Here is a 13,958-nt window from a genome sequence, read left to right on the forward strand (position 1 = left end):
ACATTGAGGTAGGCTGGCTGGAACAGACCAGTCTGATCTGAAACTCATTAATCCACTCTGGACATACATCACACACACACACACACACACACACACACACACACACACACACACACACACACACATACACACAAACGGTTCCCACCCTTGGACACCTCAGCAGTTTTTCCACCATGAATATTTTACCTAGGGACCAGATCAATTAATGATGGGCAGTAGGGGCTCTGGGCGTGGGTGTGGAGGGTTGGGTGAACAGGCTTTGTCTCTGGCCAGAGACAGACAAAGTTAGATGAATGACTTGACATATACATTATAGCTACAGGAACTGTATCTTACGACGCAGCATATTACAGTATGATTAATTGTGGCCTTTAGAATGGGTCAAAGCCAGGTGGTGGTGCATGAGCCTGACCGCTCTACTCAAGTGAACAGGTTTTAAAGGTATAGCTACGCTAAGGGGTGTCTACAACTGCCTTTTGCTGTCTTTGTACTTGTACTGTACTCTGTAAAATGACAATAAAGTTTAATCCAATCTTGAGTCAGGTAAATAGGAATATGCATATAGAGGTGAAAACAATATCCAATTTAGAGTATCATTTATCGTTATCGTTTTTTCAAAGATGTCGCCGCTTGGTGCGGTGACTGAGGGCTCACAGGGCACGTGCACTAGCTTCAGCTCCACGGCTACATTGAGATACACTGAGAGGTTTAGACAGGTAGATATTGAGATGTGTACAATAGGGTAGCTAATAAACTGCATAAAACACATCCAACGCATGGCTCAAAATTCAGTTCATAGAGTTCACAATCCATGTGAATGGACTCTAGCAATGGCCAAAGACGTCTACAGTGCAGACAACTAGTAGTGAGATTTCTATAAAGACATATACAGCTAAACTGCATGAAGTCGCATTAATGATGGCAGTTGAAGTGCGTAACAGGCTTTGTTGTGCGGTGTGGTAACTAAATGCTCTGGTTCCTTGTAGGTGAAGTTTCAGGTTCACAGCGCAGGTGACAGGACAGGAGTGGACTGGGCTCTGGCTCTCTGGCTCTCTGGCTCTCCAACTCAGGCCACAGCTGGCCGGCCAGGCCCCGACAGCAGGGCAGAGCTGCCAGGTCTGCGGTCGCCCTCTGTCCAGCGACCTGCCACCACCCATCCCATTCACATTACACTGAGCCGGCCGGGTGGTTGTTTACCGCTGAGGCAAATAGACAGCCAGTGGCCACTGGTTAAGTGAGGGAGTGACAGAGCAAGAGAGAGAGAAAGGGATAGAGAGATAGGGAGATAGAGAAAAAGAGAGAGGGGATGTGAAGGAGAGGAGGAGGGAGGGAGAGTCAGGAACAGAGATGGAGGGATAGAGGTAGTGAGAAGGAGAGAGAGGACTTTTTCAGTGCCAAAAAATCTGGCTAAGCAAACGTCTGTGGCTATTTCAAGGAGTGGGATGACTTATTAAAACCATTTTTGCCTTCACTGTCAAAAAGCTCTCTCAGGGCTTACCAGGGCTGTCCAGACTGCAGGCATGTGTGTGTGTCTGTATCTCTGTGTGTGTGTGTGTGTGTGTGTGTGTGTGTGTGTGTGTGTGTGTGTGTGTGTGTGTGTGTGTGTGTGTGTGTGTGTGTGTGTGTGTGTGTGTGTGTGTGTGTGTGCGCGTGTGTGTGTGTGTGTGTGTTCCCCGTGTGATCTGTCGCTGCTCTAGCTCCCGGGTGGGTGAAGTGAATGTGAGTGATTTGTGGGCATATGCAAGGTGAGGGCAAGGTGACCTACATTAGATGGCTCTGGCTCTGCAGAAAAACCCTCTCAGATAAACCTCAGATACCACTTGAGGTGTAGTGTACTGTGGAATGACCATATTGAGCTGCCTTGTGTTGTACTGTATTGTGCTGTGTTGTGTTGTGTTGTGTTGTGTTGTGTTGTGTTGTGTTGTGTTGTGTTGTGTTGTGTTGTGTTGTGTTGTGTTGTGTTGTGTTGTGTTGTGTTGTGTTGTGCTGTGCTGTGCTGTGCTGTGCTGTGTTGAGCTGTGTTGAGCTGTGTTGTGTTGTGTTGTGTTGTGCTGTGCTGTGCTGTGCTGTGCTGTGTTGTGTTGTGCTGTGTTGTGCTGTGTTGTGTTGTGTTGTGTTGTGTTGTGCTGTGTTGTGTTGTGCTGTGTTGTGCTGTGTTGTGCTGTGTTGTGCTGTGTTGTGTTGTGTTGTGTTGTGTTGTGCTGTGTTGTGTTGTGCTGTGTTGTGCTGTGTTGTGCTGTGTTGAGCTGTGCTAAGCCGTGCTGAAGCGCTTGTCCGTAGCTGTACTATACCGTGCTGTCAGGTGCTCTGCTTCATTGCGCTGCTGTATTGTGCTCCGTTGTTTAGGGGAGGGCAGCACTGAGACTGATATACGGTTCTCTCTGCGGCTGCCTCGGACACGATAAGGTGGCAGAATGAGTTCACGGTGGCTGTCGCCTACATTAGCAGCAATGCAGTATTAGGGTTCACCGTATGGCCAGGGATGCCTTACTTACTGTGGTGTCAGCCGGACACTGAGCTGGACGTGTTACAAACTGCCTCTACAGCAGCAAGAGGTGAGACCTCGCTAGTGTATGGGTTTAATTGCTTGCCAGGGATGGCTGCATCTTTAAAAAGTTGCTCAACTCAGCTAAAAAAGGAGACTAAATCCATCGCGATCAGATGGATGGCATTTAAAATCCTGTATAATCTCCTCGATGCAACAACATAAATACATAATACATGCGGGTTCTTGTTTGTCGACAGCAGCTACATTAGGGACACTGCGCTAGTAGTTTTTAAAGCTCGGGGGAAAAAAAACAGAAAAGCCACCCCTCCGGTGCCGCGCATATAAACCAAAAAATAATAATCACGGCACACCTTGCGGCTCCGCAGGAACAGGTTTGGTGGGTCACCGCACGACTGAGATCACAGACGCGCACGAGCGCAGCCCCGCTTACATCCCTCTGCTCCGCTCGCCGGTCGTCATGGCAACCACAGGGAAGGCATTTAGGTGGGGTGGAGGGTGGAGAGTGGAGACGTGTGTGTGTGTGTGTGTGTGTGTGTGTGTGTCTCTCTCTCTCTGTGTGTGTCTGTGTGTGTGTGTGTGTGTGTGTGTGTGTGTGTGTGTAAGTCTGACTCTGCGGCCCCATTCCTGGGGTCAGGGGTCACATGATGTAAGAGCGCGCGCATCGCAGCGCTGTGGGGAGGGAGGGCCGGGCAGGATTCGGACGCTGAGGGTCGCGCAGTGGCCGCTTTTATGTGCCCGTCCACTTAATTCCATCACCGACCTCAACAACAACATCGACACAGCGACCTGCGCCAGTCAAAGCCATTGGGATTTTACAAATCCCAGCTGGCCCTGAGCCTTCCATGGCGGCGGACAAGGGAGCAGTGAAACACTATGACTGAACACAAAAACACAGTGAAGACTAGGGCCCATAGTACAGTAAATGAGGCCATGGGAAGAATGTGAGGAAGAGAGGGAAGAAGTGGAAGCAGAAAACAAGAAGAAGAAGTGGAAGAAGAAGTAGAAGAAGAGGAAGAAGAAGAAGAAGAAGAAAAAGAGGAGGATGAAGAAGAAGAGGAATAGAAGAAGGAGAGGAATAGGAAGAGTGAAAGAATGAGGTGTGGACAGAAAATGCAGGACTTGTGCACTGACCTAAATGAAGCCGTCCCTGGGCTAGACATGGCACAGTTTAAATTATTCAGGCGTATACAGTGCAGCAGATGCTTCGAGAAAAAAACAAAGAGGAAGTGCGTCTCTCAGATGAGTACCAGGCCAGCCATCCAGCACTGGGCCTCGGTCCACCCTGTTTCCTCAACCATCGCGTAATCACGGAGGACTCACTGAGCATTAAGCTCTTTTACAGCAGTGCCCTGAGTTCACGATAATTCAACAACAACAATCAAGCAAGCAACAACAACAACAACAACAACAACAACTACAAAAGTCAAATAAAATACAAAATAATTTTAAAAAGTCTAAACATCTGTCAAAGCAAGAGCACTGTACAACAGCCATCTGTCTATTATGCCCTAAAATTGGTCTACTGACACAAAGAATGACAATACTGTATCTCTTGCTATTTGACCCATTTGAGACGTTTCGGGTGTGTATCATGACAAATTTATCTTATCTTATAAACAAAAAATAGGCAGCATTTTTCCTTCTTACAATAGAGAGATGACCATTCCACATTTTGATAAGGTTTACAGCAGAGGGGGCTGCATGCACATACTGTACACATCACCATAATCCATGACTGACATTATAGTTGATTGCCACTTTGTTATCTAGAGAAAAGACATTATCCTGTAGGCTGGGTGAACCCTGCCTGACCTACCGGCGAATTTGGATCTATCTCCCCTGCTTCCTGTCCACAGCCTTTGGGTCCAATAACAAACTAGCTTATCCAAAAGACGCACCCGATCGTTGGTCTGATCGTTGGTCGCACTGGATCGTTGGTCTTAAAAGATTGAGCTTAGTATGGTGAGAGCCAGACTTACTACCTCTATTTTTTTTTAGCTCAAGCACACATTTCAAACGATAGTTTGCCATCTACCCAAATACCCATATATTTGTAATATATCATTTGTTCAATCTGTCTTCCATTCAGGGAGGAAATTCCACAGGCACGCTTTCTTGATTTAGTCTTGGATCGTTTAGGACCAATTTTATATTTCTGCACAGTCAAATACACAGAGGATTTCACAGTGCTTGCACGTAAGCATAAACAATTGTGTCATCTACAAATAAATGTAATTTTCTATGGAGGCACAGAGATAACACACACAATGTCTACAATAATCAGCCTAACATAAAGCCTTCTGGAACACCAAGTTTTAGTCTTAATGCCTCTGAAGTTAATCCTGTCACATCTACACACTGTGTTCACTGTGAGGTACTCTTGAAAATGATTGAAAGGAAACTTTGTCAAAATCCAAAGGCCAGTTTTTTTTTTTTTTCAAGAAGTAGAAGTATGATTGACAGTGTTAGAAGCCTTTGACAGATCAATAAACACAATGTGTCTTACTCTCAACAGCAGCAGCTATATCATTTCCAACCGTAGCTGCTGCTATAGCCAGCTCTGAACCCAGATTGATAAGGATTTAAGATGGCAATCACAGACAGAGAGGAACAAAGCTGTTCATTTAGAAAGGATTATAAAATGATTGTTAAACATGGGAGCTTGGGCATATGTCTGTAGTTATTCAAATCACTTAGGTCTCACTTGGGCCCTTTATATAGAGAAGTCCCTAGGGCTGATTTCCAGACTTTTAATAGAACCAGAAAATAGTGTTAAATCAAAAATGCGAGTCAAATGTTTAGCCATGTTAGGGGCAGCAATCTAACTGAAGTGCTCCCAGCGAGCTTTAAATACACTTGGATTGCACAATGCCTAGGCAACTTCAGATTGCTTTATTGGTCTGAATGAGAAGGAAGTGTTATTACTTGAATATGAAATCCTCTCTTCCTCAGAAGTAGTGACACTGAAATGGCCTTGAGTCTCTAGTGTCTAATCCATGGCACTGCGTTGATTAAACAGCATCATTAAAAGCATTTGCAAACAGAAGTTTGCTTGACTTGCCTTGTTTTTTCCTTCATCTTGGCACAAAAGTCTAGCTTCTTAAGCTTAATTAAATCTGCGTTCGTCTATGACCTAGTTAGTAAGTGAGGTTCAACTTCACTGCATTCTTGATCTGACTGTGTAAGTTAGAGTGGCTTGTAAACTACACACACAATCAAACCCTAAAAATTACACCTTAAGCCTACCATAAAATGCAACTCATTAGAAGAATTGCGTTTAATACGGGGTAACAAAAGGTCAGTCTTAGGCTTAGCACATTGCAGTCATATACACGCACAAGTCTTTCTCCCTGCTGTTGTCTCTTTCCGCCCTGCTGGCTGCGTGTGTGTGTGTGTGTGTGTGTGTGTGTGTGTGTGTGTGTGTGTGTATATGTGTGTGTGTGTGTGTGTGTGTGTATATGTGTGTGTGTGTGTGTGTGTGTGTGTGCGCGCGCATGCGTGTGCGTCGGGGTGTCGGCTCTAGTCTGTTTGCTGTCTGTCTCCATTTGCACAAACAAACAAACGCACGCAAAATCTGCTCCTAATTCTAACACGGGGGATTTTTCCATTCGGATTTGCAGAGGGGCCTCCAGGTGGAGGGAGTGACTGATAGCCGAGCGGAGGCAGCGATGCGGTGCGGTGCGATGCGGTGCGCTGCGGGCACGGTGATGTGTGGGATCTGCGTTTGCGTGGCACTCACCTGCTTCCAGTTGTCGTAAACGAGGATGGTGCTGTCCTCGTCATCCAGTGTCACCCGGCGCTGGTAGCCCTCGCCTGTGAGACAAGGCCGAGGCGTCAGTCAGGGGGGAGCGCCATGAAAACATTCTCTCTCTCTCTCTCACTCTCACAAAGGAACACCTATATTCTCTATCAATCTGTCTCTATGTCTCTGTGTCCCACATACTGTACATACACAAACACACAAACTCAGACTCACATAGATACAACACACACACACACACACACACACACACACACACACACACACACACACACACACACACACACACACACACACACACACACACACACACACACACACACACACACACACACACACACACACACACACACACACACACACACACACACACACAGAGTCCTGTTTGTCATGAACTATTCAGACATTGCTGCACCTGAGTAAATGCCCAGAAGTGCCTCTATCATCCGACACACACTGTGCTTGGGTCAGGGAGGCGCTGATGAGGCTCATACGGAGAGCGACACCGCAGCTCCTGAAGCAACAGATCCCTCTCTCCCTCTCCCTCTCTCTCGCTCACCCTCTCTTTTTCTCATTTCTCTCTCTTCAGTTCTCTGTCTGGCCTTCTCTCCCCCTCTCCCTCTCTCTCATACACACACTCCCCTCTCTCTCCCCCTCTTCCTCCTCTCTCTCTCTCTCTCTCTCTCTCTCTTGTTCGCAGTGGAATTGCTTTGATAAGAGACACAAGCTATTAAACCTGCCTCGGAGAGAGAGGAGAGAGGAGGAGGTCGGGTAGGGAGGGGGACGGGGGGAAGACATGAGGTAAGAGAGAGGCTGGGCTGGGCGGGGAGGCTTCACTTCATGTCATGCCACATGTCTCACGATGTGAACACACTCTGCCTCAACATTCAGCAGCCTAATCAGGGAACTGTTTACCAGCCTCAGGGAGAGACAGTTAACAAACAAACAACAAACAAAAAAACAAAACAAAACAAAAATTAGATGGAAACACTGGCTTAAAGGTCAGTGCAAAAAAAAAAAAAAACACCAACACAAACGTCAATGTAAACATGAACTTAGTAGGGTGTTGTTTGTCTGTTTGTCTGCTTGTTTGCTCTGTGGTTTGTTTACCGCTGGAGCTCTCGGAGTCCAGGGACAGGGAGCGGTCCGACTGGCCAGCCAACAGCAGCGCCAGGGAGGACTTGCCCACGCCGTTCTGGCCCAGGAGCACGATGCGTAGGGGTCCGTGGTAGCGCTCCTGGGGGGCCTGCCCCGAGGCCTCCCCCCGCTGGGCCCCGCTGAAGATGACGGGCGGCGGGGCGGCCTCGTCAAAGCCCGGCGTCCAATCGTAGTCCTCCGAGACGGCCTCCTCCCGCCTCAGCTGGTGCTTGATTGGCACGGGGGTGCTGCCTCGACGCAGAGGGGGCGCCGCCGAGAGCATCAAGCCATAACCCTGGGCAGGGGGAGAAAAAAAACAGGAAATTTAGATTAACTCACCATCCACCGTGCGATGGCCGCAGGGGGCCATGGCAAGAGCGAGGGACTGGGATGCCGTCTCTACAGACGGTTAATAACCCGGGAGCCACAAGCTGTCAATGAAAACTCGATTAGGAGTGACTGCGCTGCAGCGCACTTGGTGCGCACATGTCTGACTACTAGTCTGTATTAATACTGCATTAGAGGGAGGGCTGCGGGCCGGTTACAGCATAGTACATGCTCCCACTTATGGGATTTCTGCAGGACTGTACATTAAATAAAAAATGGGTCAAAAGCGGCCAGCCGGCCACAAAGCAATCTGACAGAAATAAACTTTGATGCGCACTCTCTCTCTCACTCACTCTCTCTCTCTCTCTTTTTCTCTCTCTCTCTCTCTCTCTCTCACACACACACACACACACACACACACACACACACACACACACACACACACACACACACACACACAGAAACATGTCCAAAAATACACACAAACATGACAACAAGATCAGCATTGTATTGGGCTGCCCGAAGGCTCCTGTCCAGTTAAAGCATCTTAACACCCATTTCAACAAGGCAACAATAGGAGGATTCCTTCTCTCTCTCTCTCGCTCTCTTTCTCTCTCTCTCTCTCTTTCTCTCTCTCCCTCTGTCTTTCAGCATGTTTACAGGAGCTGGGTGAGCGGATGGCTGCCATTAATATTAATATGCAATTAATTCTGAGCCTGCCCTGTTGGAGACAAGAGCAGGTGAGTGTGTGACTACATCAGGCTGATAAAGCCTATACCTCAGTACAGCGGCCGTCAGCAGCGTGACGCTCAGACGCAGACCCCCAATTACACTAATTGAAAGAAGCTGATTAATTAATCATGGCTATTGTCAATAAGATGCTGGGGAGGGGGAGAGAGGCGCAGTAGGAGAGAAACGTCTTCGATGACAGATTATGGTATCTTTAATATCGCTAATAGCCTTTACGCGTGGTCCGAAATAGACTATTCATTTACTGTTATCCCATCATGTTCGGGAAAAAAACAAAACAGATATAGTTATACAGTCTATAGGCTAGAAATTCTAAGAGTGAGCAAATAACGACAATTACAGCTTACTTTTGTTAAATGGGCAGTTGCATACCGCACAACAGCACAAGGCTACAGATGTGTTTTGTTTACAGGGGAGGAAAGATTCACGTAAGGCAGATAACGGGAGAATACATGAGTACGTATACACAAAGTAATAGTAATCCTACAAAGCCTCCAGTCGGCTCTTCAGGATGCTCTCCGTTCGAGAGGAGGGTGTGTACACCGGCTCGGCTCGACAAGGCTGGATAAAGGCAGGCGATGCTGGACTGCATGCTGGATATAGATCGCTGGAGACAGGAGACACTGGGAAGTGTGCAAGTAGGAAACAGGTAAATGTAAGGTAAAATGCATGCGACTTACCTGGTCTGACATCGTTCTCAATTTTTCATCTATTCTCACAGAGAAAGTCCTTGGCAGTGGTGGGCACGATCCATGTCATGTCACATTGGTGCCAAACGTTCGCCGATGCAACCTTCCACCAGTGTGGGCATTTACGATAGTAAATGCTTCAGATAGCCTACTGTTTCAAATGATAGAACACATGTTTATGTAGCCACGAGACGCGTAAAAACCCCTGTGCGGTTTCAGCCACAAAGCTGCTCCGTCTGTGCAGCTACACCTGGGACTCCCGTCCAGTTAGGAGAGTGGATACTGTGTGAGAGAAGAGCGCTTAGCCCGCCTCCCGTCCCCTCAGACCCTCCTCCGCCGAGTAGAAATACCTGAACCTCTCTCTCTCTCTCTCTCTCTCTCTCTCTCTCTCTCGCTAAGTATTGAGAGCTTGCTCAGACTATTTGTTTACATCTGCTTCGTGACTCATGTTCGTAAGAAAGGGACGCACAACCCACTATATGATCGCATTCTCCCATTAGACAACCACGCATTATAGTCTGTGTTATTAGAATAAGGGGGTAGGCTTGTTGCTTTAATTAGGGGGCTCATGGGAATGGGGTACGTAGTTAAACGTAAGCAGGAAGTGTGGTGGTATGTATGTAAGTGCGGGAGTTAGTAGGATGTATGTTAATCCATTGCGGGAGATCTCCATGTTAAAAGTAGTCAATTAAACTGGCATTCCGGAACATCAAGCATCTTTCAATCCTCACCATACGGCAATAACAGTAGGATAATCTGTCGACGATTACCTCGCGAGCTGCAGGCAAGTTTTAGAAGATAACGAGCCGACCTGCACTCGCGGTCGAGAGAGAGAAAGGTAACACTGGGGGCTCAGTCCGGAATTCCTACGACCTTTTGGTGAGTGAGACGTGAGGATAAGTTTACGGCCAGAATTTACCGTCACTAAATTGGAGGGATGCAGTATAATACTTCAAGCAAATTTACCGCGACCTCCCGCGAGAGAAATGCCAACGTGATAAGTGAATATGAAAACGATCTGACAACGTATTTCAACGAATCTATGTGTTTAACTCCTCTTGAAATGAGTCAGTCGTCATCTTTGGAGCCACAATTGTCAAAGAATGTTGGGCAAATTGGCGCGAGCTGCTTTGGTTGTGCTAGCCAGCCCAGTCAGTTAATATGCACAACAAAGCAACAGGCTACATGTTCTAATGACAATGAGAGTACTTTTACTCACGAAACAGCACCATTGTCAATTACGAATCCTTTTCTGACTGATGTAATGAATGAAATGGCGAGGAGGGGAGAAGTGGAGTATTCATATAGCATGTTGCCTAGGCATGTAGAAAGTACACAAGCAGATATCAAGACTGATGTACCATTTTGTGTTTGTCCAGCCAATGCCATGCCTAGAACAGCTCATATTAACCCTTTCATACCTGATCCTCATAGCATTCATGTTAAAAGCACACCAAGAAGAACTAACCCATTCACCGCATCATTAATTGAGTCTCCACAGTTCACCACGCCAGGGTTTTCCAATGAACGTTGTGTATGTGCACACCAGACTGGCAAAGCTACCTTGTTTGACAGGCCCACGAGTCAGCAGTGCGATGTTAGGAGAGAGCAGCAATCAGGACATCCACCATCAAAGTGCAGTAGACCCCGTGCACAGAGAGGGTGTCATCAGTCAAGGCACTATGGTCAGTCCTCGGAGAGCGAGGATGAGGTTAGTCAACATGAGCGCATTCCTACTTTAAAGCCAGGTCAATATGATGGTACTACACCATGGAGAGAATTTATCCATCGTTTCAAAAGTTGTGCGTTAGCCAACCACTGGTCAGAACAAACAATGGCTATTCAGTTAAAATTCTCTTTAGTGGGGGCTGCAGGTAGCATTGTAAACCGAAACCCGAGGTCAGCAGGATGGGGCTATCATCGTATTGTGGAGGAGCTAGAAATGGCCTATGGCCCCACCTCGCAGCACGCAGCTGCTGTGGGAATTGAGTTAAGGCAGCGGGTACGTAAGGCAGGTGAGGCCTTACATAGCCTGAGAGATGACATCTATGATAAGATCTCTATAGTTTATGCGGACAAGACAGAAGGAGAACAAGATGCTCTTGCAGTAGAAGTGTTCACCAATGCAGTAGGAGATGTAGGAATGGTACAAAAACTTCTTGAAAAGCGACCCAGCACCTTGGCCCAGGCCTATGTGATTGCTCATCGTTATGAGACTACCAAAAAAGCAGCTGAAAACGTGACTCGCCTGATGGGAGCAGGTGCGCGCAACACAGCCACTCATAGACCTTCAATTGCCTCCATATTAGCCTGCGACGGAGGAGAAGATGACACACCTGTTGAAGACATGGCAGAGACAGCTCCTCGACCGCAAAATATCCGTAATAGGCTGACAAGAGCAGGTAAACGTGGAAGTATCAATTGGGCAGAAGTGCGCTGCCATAATTGCTCTGGCCTCGGACATATGAAACGGCAATGCCCCAGCCCTAAAGGCCTGAGTACAACAGCCCCTGTCATGTCAACACCTCCCCAGGCTGAGAGGGGAAACACTCAAAGCGTGTTGCATGTCAAAGCCCAAGGTGAAGAGATGAGCATCCATGTATTGATACACAACAATGAGGTCTGTGCACTCTTGGACACAGGGGCACGGAGGAATGTTCTGCCTGCTGCCCATTACTCGGCTTTGGATCCAGACATCAGACCCCCGCTACAACCATCAATGGTACAGTCACTGCAGGGGATTGGACCAGAGAAGATACCTGTACTAGGGGAATCACATCTACCTGTGCAAGTGGGAAGCCGCACGGTGAGTGTTAACTTCATTGTTGCCAACATAGCTGATACAGATGCTATCCTGGGTAATCCTTTTTTGGAGCAGGCTCATGCGAGACTGGACTTTGGACAGAGGAAAATCATACTGTTCGGTGAGCAAATACCATTTTTCCACCCCAACAACCGGCCAAAGACACACATTGCCCGAATAGCTCGCACCACCAGTTTAGGACCAGGTCAAGAATTCATTATACCAGGCCGTGCCCATCTTCGTGGACCTGTAAGAGGTGAAATTCTCCTAAGCCCCACAAAGAGATTTGTGGAGAAGCATCAGGTGTTGGTCGCACGGGTTGTCATGGAAGCTGGGCCTAACAGGTGCATCCCCATTCGAGTGTACAACCCAGGGAGCACAACAGTCACAGTGAAAATAGGAGCAGTAGTGGGGCTTCTCCATCCAGCTGACGTGGTCCACTGTGCCACCACCAGCGAAACCACCCCCATTGAAGCTCAACATCAGATATTACCAGATCACCTGCGAGAGTTGTACACCCAGAGCTCCACTGATTTAAATACTGGAGACCGACACAACCTGGAGCAGATGCTGCACCGCTATGGGGACATCTTTTCAACAGGCCCTGGTGATTTAGGCTGCACAAGTCTAGTTAAACATGACATTGAAACCCACCCAGGTGCTCCAATTAAACAGCGACCCAGACGCATGGCAAATGAAAAACAGAAAGATGCGGATCAGCAAATCCAGCAAAGCCTTGATGTGGGTCTTGCCCGCCATAGCCACAGTAGTTGGGCCGCCCCTATTGTGATGGTACGCAAAAAGGATGGGTCCTACCGTCTTTGCGTGGATTATCGGGCTTTAAATGAGAACACCATCAAAGATGCGTATCCCCTGCCCCGTATACAGGACACCCTGGATACCCTCTCAGGTGTGAGGTGGTTCAGCACACTTGATTTGGCTTCAGGATATTGGCAGGTCGAACTCACCCCAAGGGCGCGAAGGGCGGCAGCATTCTGTACACGACAGGGGCTGTTTGAGTGGAATGTTATGCCTTTTGGGTTATGCAACGCGCCGGCCACGTTCCAACGATTAATGGATCGTGTGCTGGCAGGGCTGCAGTGGGAAACCTGCCTTGTATACCTGGATGACATCATTGTCCTGGGAAGAGATGTTCCAGAGATGCTCCACCGCCTCCAACAGGTCTTTGACCGACTCCGGCAGGCAAACCTCAAGCTCAAACCGTCCAAGTGCCACCTGTTCAAACGCGAGGTCGCCTACCTGGGGCATATTGTATCTGAAGCTGGTGTTGCGACAGACCCTCAGAAGATCACCAAGGTGCAGCGGTGGCCAACCCCAACCACAGTTTCAGAAGTCCGCCAATTTGTAGGATTAGCATCCTATTACAGACGTTTTGTCAGCAATTTTGCAACCATAGCTCAACCACTCCATGCTCTCACAAAGAAATACGCTCGTTTTCATTGGACGGAGGAATGTGATAAGGCGTTCAGGGAACTAAAACATCTACTTACCTCTGCGCCAGTATTAGGTTACCCTCTGGACCATGGCGACCTTATCCTGGATACTGATGCAAGTGATGTGGGGATAGGAGCGGTTCTAGCTCAGATTCAAAATGGGGAGGAGCGTGTGTTGGCCTATGGAAGTCGGAGATTGTCAACGACTGAACAAAATTATTGCACTACTAGACGGGAATTACTGGCTGTGGTGGAATTTGTCACCCATTTCCGCCAATACCTGCTTGGCCGGACCTTCACTGTCCGCACCGACCATAACAGTCTCCGCTGGCTGACCAGGATGAAAGAGCCTGAGGGGCAGCTAGCAAGGTGGTTGGAGAAGCTTGGCGAGTACAATTTTAACATCATTCACCGGGCCGGTCGTCTACACGTGAATGCGGATAGTCTTTCTCGACGCCCATGCCGTGCTACTTGCCCTTGTAAGCTGCCCGAGGTCACCCAGGACCCTGTGACGGTGGAACATCAGGGA

At 48.0% G+C, this 13,958-nt stretch overlaps 1 protein-coding gene across 1 annotated transcript in view; it reads right to left on the bottom strand.

The window, feature by feature from the left end:
- rem2 (RAS (RAD and GEM)-like GTP binding 2) overlaps window positions 1–9,426 on the bottom strand; it is an 18,120-nt gene extending 8,694 nt beyond the window's left edge. Inside the window, exons 1-3 of the mRNA XM_062522453.1 lie at window positions 9,164–9,426; window positions 7,380–7,701; window positions 6,249–6,322 (exon numbers count right to left, since the gene is read on the bottom strand). Coding sequence (XP_062378437.1) covers window positions 6,249–6,322; window positions 7,380–7,701; window positions 9,164–9,175 — 408 coding nt within the window. The 5' untranslated portion in view covers window positions 9,176–9,426. The remainder of the gene's footprint in view (window positions 1–6,248; window positions 6,323–7,379; window positions 7,702–9,163) is intronic.
- Between the last annotated feature and the right edge of the window lie 4,532 nt (window positions 9,427–13,958).

Source organism: Sardina pilchardus, chromosome 2, assembly GCF_963854185.1.
Source record: "Sardina pilchardus chromosome 2, fSarPil1.1, whole genome shotgun sequence".
Classification (NCBI taxonomy): domain Eukaryota; kingdom Metazoa; phylum Chordata; class Actinopteri; order Clupeiformes; family Clupeidae; genus Sardina; species Sardina pilchardus.